This window comes from Schistocerca piceifrons, chromosome 11 (genome assembly GCF_021461385.2).
Source record: "Schistocerca piceifrons isolate TAMUIC-IGC-003096 chromosome 11, iqSchPice1.1, whole genome shotgun sequence".
In the NCBI taxonomy this organism is placed as follows: Eukaryota; Metazoa; Arthropoda; class Insecta; order Orthoptera; family Acrididae; genus Schistocerca; species Schistocerca piceifrons.
The window spans coordinates 39,278,127-39,284,126 of NC_060148.1; the positions used below are offsets into that span (position 1 = coordinate 39,278,127).

The 6,000-nt window shown below is 37.5% G+C and overlaps 1 protein-coding gene across 5 annotated transcripts in view; it reads left to right on the forward strand.

The window, feature by feature from the left end:
* The window catches only part of LOC124720102 (THAP domain-containing protein 8-like), a 71,653-nt gene extending 66,602 nt beyond the window's left edge, over positions 1 to 5,051 (forward strand). For 2 of the 5 annotated variants that reach the window (XM_047245394.1, XM_047245397.1), the window contains one exon: positions 3,832 to 5,041. In XM_047245394.1, the coding sequence (XP_047101350.1) occupies positions 3,832 to 3,927 (96 nt within the window). In that variant the 3' untranslated portion in view covers positions 3,928 to 5,041. Of the gene's footprint in view, positions 1 to 3,831 lie in introns of all 5 variants that reach the window. The other 3 variants (XR_007006064.1, XM_047245395.1, XM_047245396.1) reach the window with 3 other exon arrangements.
* The last annotated feature ends 949 nt before the right edge of the window (positions 5,052 to 6,000 follow it).

The following is a 6,000-nucleotide window of genomic DNA, read 5'->3' on the forward strand; positions in this document are numbered from 1 at the left end:
GCATCAAACAGCTCTAGTTCGGAGATTTTCCTTGCTCTATCTGCCAACATTTTTATGATGCCTTGCTTTTGCTATGGGTGGTGGTTCGAATCCTGGTGTAGGTAAAGGTCTGTGTGCGTGCATTTTCGGTAAACTGTGTGGCCCAAGCTATCATCTTCATTCTTGAAAACTAGCACGTCAAAAAAATTCAATCTTCCCCTGCCTCCTCCTCCATGGTAAAATGAATCTTCAGATTTATCCCGTTAAGATGTATGTGAAAACGACCCAGTTCCTCCCTGCCATGTCACCACAAAAATAAAGTATTATCCACTTACCGAAACCAGATATTCAGTTTCTTGTTTGCAGTTTCCAGTGCCTGCTCCTCTAATGTTTCCGTGAAGTTCGTTACAATTGGGCTTAAGGAACTACCCCTAGCAACACCATCCATTTCTTCGTAGAAACCATCATTCCATTCGAAATACATGGTTGTGAGGCAATATTTAAACAGTTCTGCAGTATTGGGAGGAAGAATCTGATGCATCAGTTGCAACACTTCATTGAGCAGAAACATAGTGAATACCAATACCACATCAAAACTAACTAGTATGGTACTCCAGTTGGTCTACTATGCCATTTAATTTTTTGACAAAACATGCAGAATTCTTGATATGTATCCAGTCAGCCCACATATGGTCATAATAATGTTGTCAAGAACTTTGCAATTGAGTAGGTGGATGAAGCAATAGGACTCACTATAGGCCTTAGAGGATCATGTTTGTACACCTTTGGCAATCCGTAAGTGTTGGTGTTAGCACAGCTGAATTGAACAGACTTTCCTGAATGCTCTGTTCAATAGAGGACTTCTTTATCAACCATGTAACAGTTCTAAGAACTTTGTCGTGGTGTCTTTACTCAGTTTTCTATATGTTTGCAGATCTAATTAGTTGTTAATCTTACTTCTATAATTGATCAGATTCAAAACAGCCACTGCATTTCCCTTGTCAGTGGGGGGCAATAATAACACTACTGTCCATATTCGGGCATTTTATGGTATTCCTTTCACCCACAATTAAATTACTTTTAGGTGAGTTTGCACAAGACAATACTCTTACTGCATCTGTACAGATTTCTTAGGCTGTAACTGTGTCCACACTACAAATGCATGCTTTTGCACTGGCTATTATTTCTCATGCAGGCACCACTTGTGGGCTAATGGCAAAATTTCCACCCTTGGCAGACACAGATCTCTTATCTGATAACGAATATCTGCATAAATTGATAACCAGGCAGGGAAGCATCTAAATGGTGGATCACCTGATTGGGTTGCAAATTATCAAATTTCTTTTGTCTATTAGACATTGTAAAAATAACTTTCGTAATAGTATCGTGCAATAGTTGTCAATTCTATCCCAGTCACCACTACACAATTTAGTGTTGATAGTAATATCAAGAGACATTAACTTTCAGTCTGTGCTTGCCAGGTCCCAGCGGGTCTGTTGAATCTGCTCTCGTAGTAAAGCCTCTTCCATCTGTTTGAAGAAGAAAGAAGATGGTAGCTTGGGCCACACGGTTTACCAAAAACTGACATACACAGACCATTATTTACACAGGGATTCGAACTACCACCCACAACAAAAGTGAGGCATCCTAAAAATGTTTGTGTATAGAGCAAGGAAAATCTGTGAGCCAGAGTTGCTCGATGTGGAATTAAAACATCTCACCGATGCACTGCTCAAGAATGGTTGGTTGTTCTCTGAGGTCAGAAGAGAAATCATAGCTATGCTCAAGCAGTGGTGAAATCTAATGTTTTCCTGCCTTTCATTAAGGGCATTTCTGACCGCATAAGGAAAACTCTTGAAAAAGCAGAACATCACGGTAATCTACAGATGAAGATACAAGATCAACTAAAATCGGCCAAGGATGCTTACCAACTGCTGGAAAAAGTGGGAATTTATAGGATTCCATGTAGTTGTGAGAAGGTGTACGTGGGCAGTACAAAAGGAATGGTCAAAAGTTGACTAGAAGAGCATGAGGGCAATTGCAAAAACAGATCATCCAGGAGACCACCACATTCATTTTGATAGGACTCAAGTTCTGGCAGCCACAAGAAGATACCACGGAAGGTTATACAGGGAGCACATAGAGATTGTAAAACACCCCAGGAATATCAATAGGACGGAGGAGGGTGTGAAAATTGATGACACCTGGATTCTGGTGCCGAAGGTGACGTGTACCAGTTTTCCACCGTGAGGTGTTAGTAACAATGGTTGATGGGCATTGACAATGGCCAATTGTGCTCACATATGCAAAACATCTGATCTCGTGCCATTGTGCAGAAGCAAAATTTTGCTGCAGTCAGTAGTGAGCCATGGTGTGACTTCGACATTCAGTGAAGTTTCTATCCCCCATGAAAATGTCCTTCCCAGATGGGGACGAAACGTTGAGTTTTAATGTGAAATCTATTCAACCACTGCATAATAACCTGGAATATTTTATTAACTTTGACATTTCCAACCATGAAACTTTACATTTTACAAAGCTTGTCACATATTAGTAATGTTTGCCATAAGAATTATATTTGTTTTTAATTGTATGTGTATCTAATTTAGAAAATAGTTGGTGTATTGAGTCATTAGGATGCCTGTCACTAAAAATACAACTTTTGCCCCATTATTTTGTATGCTATGAGGTTCTTTCTGTTAAATTTAGAAGTGTGATTCTAACTTTGTTATAATACATAGCTTACATTACAGAATACTCATCTAGTAAATTAGGTGCCCAAATGACCCACAATCATATTTCAAGTATCTGTACTTGTATTTAATATTTTTGTAAAACAAACTTGTCTTTCTTCACTTGATTTTTATGGCAGTTTCTTCCTAGCCTTTTTATGATAGGCAGTTTCCTCGCTACCTAATAATTTTGCAGGGAGTCTAGTGATCTGCACATTACTATACTTCACTCAATCTTTCCAACACAAGTAATTTTATTTAATCTAGTTGTTTCATATTCAAAAAATGTTCGTGTTTGAGGTTTGCGGCTTTGATATAACAATTGAAGAGATCAGAATGATTCAAGGCTAAGCCTAATTCTCTCTAAGAATTAGATTTCAGTATGTATAGACTGAGAATAGCTGTTTGCATCTACTGCTGAAGTGGTTTATTGATTTTTCAACAGATGGTACAGTAATGGAAGCATTTTTTAAATTGTTAAAATATATTAATTTATAGATATTTTCCAAATTTTTATTTTGCTCTCCTGTAAAATTTACTTCTTGTGGTTTAGGCTTGAATCACTCCGACTGCTAAAATTGTGGAAATGGTTTTGTCTCTGTTGGGAAATACTTTTATCACTTTTGATATATTGCTATCATGTGTGCATAGCAGTTTTCTCTTCAGTGACAGTTGCAGTGGCTTATTTGGTATTGTAGTTACTGCTTTTCATATTTATTTTCCTTATTGGTTTGATTTAAAGTATAGCAAACAAAACTACACGTTGTGCTGCAGACATACATCTTTGTGGGGAAAGTATTCTTCTGCGCCATTTTACTAACCATTTCTTGCCCCTAAAAAGAAGCATTAATCTTTACTAAACAGCCCTGTAATATAACATTTCATTCCACGCAGGGTGCTTAGGAAATGTAATGTTTTCTGTTTTTAATTGCTGCAGTTGATTGTACTGCATGTGCTCCATTCTGTAAAACAATAGTCTACAAAAATACTCTTCATATTCATTAGTTATTAAAATCAGTAGTATGACTTAGTGGCTGCTCAGTGCACTGCTGTTGCTGCATATGACAGAAAATTAAAGGCTGTAGTGTGACTTTGAAGTGCGGTTTTTGTTGTGTTGCAGGAACCAGAATACATAGAAGTGAAGAGCGAACCACTCGAGGCAGAGGAAGTTACTGGTGACGGGGCCACACATAGGGACTCCCTCTGTTTCTGGTGAACGTTTTTCCCCAAGCTTCACCACCAGCTCACTTGATATTTCTGGCACGAATATGACAATAACAGCAGGCTGCAAGAGTCTGGAAATTCACAGGTTTCTATGAAGTAAGGGGGAGGGGGGACAACCCAGAAAGTTGTATGTCAAATGTGATGATGTGTACAATCTCTAAAGACATTCAGGAGAATGCAATGTGAAACTGGAGAGAGATTATCTTAATCGGTAGATGCAGTGCAAAACTCCTTTTCCTTAAGCAGTTGATGCATTTACAGGTATATATGATTATCATTACTCCTCTTATGTGTCGTTTTTATTTTTTGTTCTTTGCTCGCGGAAACTTTCCCACTTTTCTGTTTAACATTTACAGATGCCGTAATACCTCAGTGAACAGTGTCTGGCAAGATGACTGTGTATTTATTTATTAGGCCTACCTCTCCAAGTTTTTAAAAAAACAATGCAAGAAACACATTTTGCTACTTTCTTTTATTTCTCAAAATATTTGTCTTCATAATTTATAGACTTCTACACTTGTTCAAACCAATTCAGGAAACACTTTTTGCCAATATTTTGTTGCTACCTTAAAGGACTCTACAGCTTCTAGAGGTAAAAAATCAAGTGAATCTGGCCAGCAACTAATTATTTCAATGCAGTTCCGCATAAATTTATCTAGCATCGACATGAAGAACGACACAACATTTTTCGTTTTCTGTCCGATACCCTCGATGCGAATTATTCGATCTTCATTGAAATTGTGAATAATCTACCAGGAATAAATGTTTTTCACTGCTGACTGACCCTGCGAAATCATATGCGCTGCAGTCTTGGATACACCTAAAGACAGCTGTGTCTTACAGTCCCATGCCAGTGGTCTGAACCGTGTTGCGTACCTTACTAATGTATTTTTGAACAGTTAATTTACATGAGCTTAACAAAATACATTGTTGACAATAGCACAACCCTGATGAAATTTTATGAACCAGTTGTAAAAAACTCTTTTTAGAAGATGATAGATTGCGAAAAGTTGATTAAAATGATTCAAAAAAATAAAATGTCATCGAACAGAAATCTTCACTCACAATTTCCATGTTTTCCCAAGATTGTTCCTTTGCATGCTCACTGAAATCAGTTAGGCCAGTTCATTAGCTACAATTATTTTAGCAATAATAAATTACAAATTTTAAAACAGTAACACTCTAGTTGTTCTATGTAAAAAAATATGAACCCTGTTATATTGAAGGGAGGGAAGATTGGTATGTATGTAAGGAAAGGTAATCTTTTTGCAGCAAAAAAAATCTCACATTTCGTAACTTAATAATGCATGTATAAAGCCTTTGATAACTGTGCCAGGGGTTGGTAAATGTTTTCCTGGAAAAATACTACTGGTGCAGTCATTTATATATTAAGCTACCAGTAGGAAACAAAAAGGAGCTTTCATGCTAATTTATTAGGTTACATTTAGCTGGAGTAAGCAGAAATAGCATCAAAGTAGTTCTGCAGTAAAAACAGTGTAGATATTAAGTTTCTAATAGTCTCTCTCTCTCTCTCTCTCTCTCTCTCTCTCTCTCTCTCTCTCTCTCTCTCTCTTAATGAATACCTCTACCTTGACTTGTGCCACACCCGCAATTATTACTGTCTACGAAGGGATCTATAATGTGTGTACGAATGATTAAAATCGGCCACGTGTGTGGATTGGTGAATATTGGAATTATGTCGTGTGGCTCTTCCGTTGTGTGCTGATGTTAGTATCGGTTTCTGTTGCTAATGAAGGGAGTGAACGTGATAGATCACAAGTATGGGAAACTAGTTACATTGCTTGTTCATAATTTACTATGCTTCATAAATGAAGTTAGTTGATATTTCGTTTCACTTGCAACATCTTAAGCCAAGCTATTAGGTCCCCCCCTGACGACCATCTCGGAAATTGTGACACAGATGGTAAAAAAGGTCCAAATATTTATGACATGGATAATAAGAATGAGCAATTCTCATTTGCTAAACTGTACTATTACCTGAATGGCCCTGCCAACAATAAGTTGCCAACAGGGGAAGAGTGGCGGACACAGTAAGTACACTTTT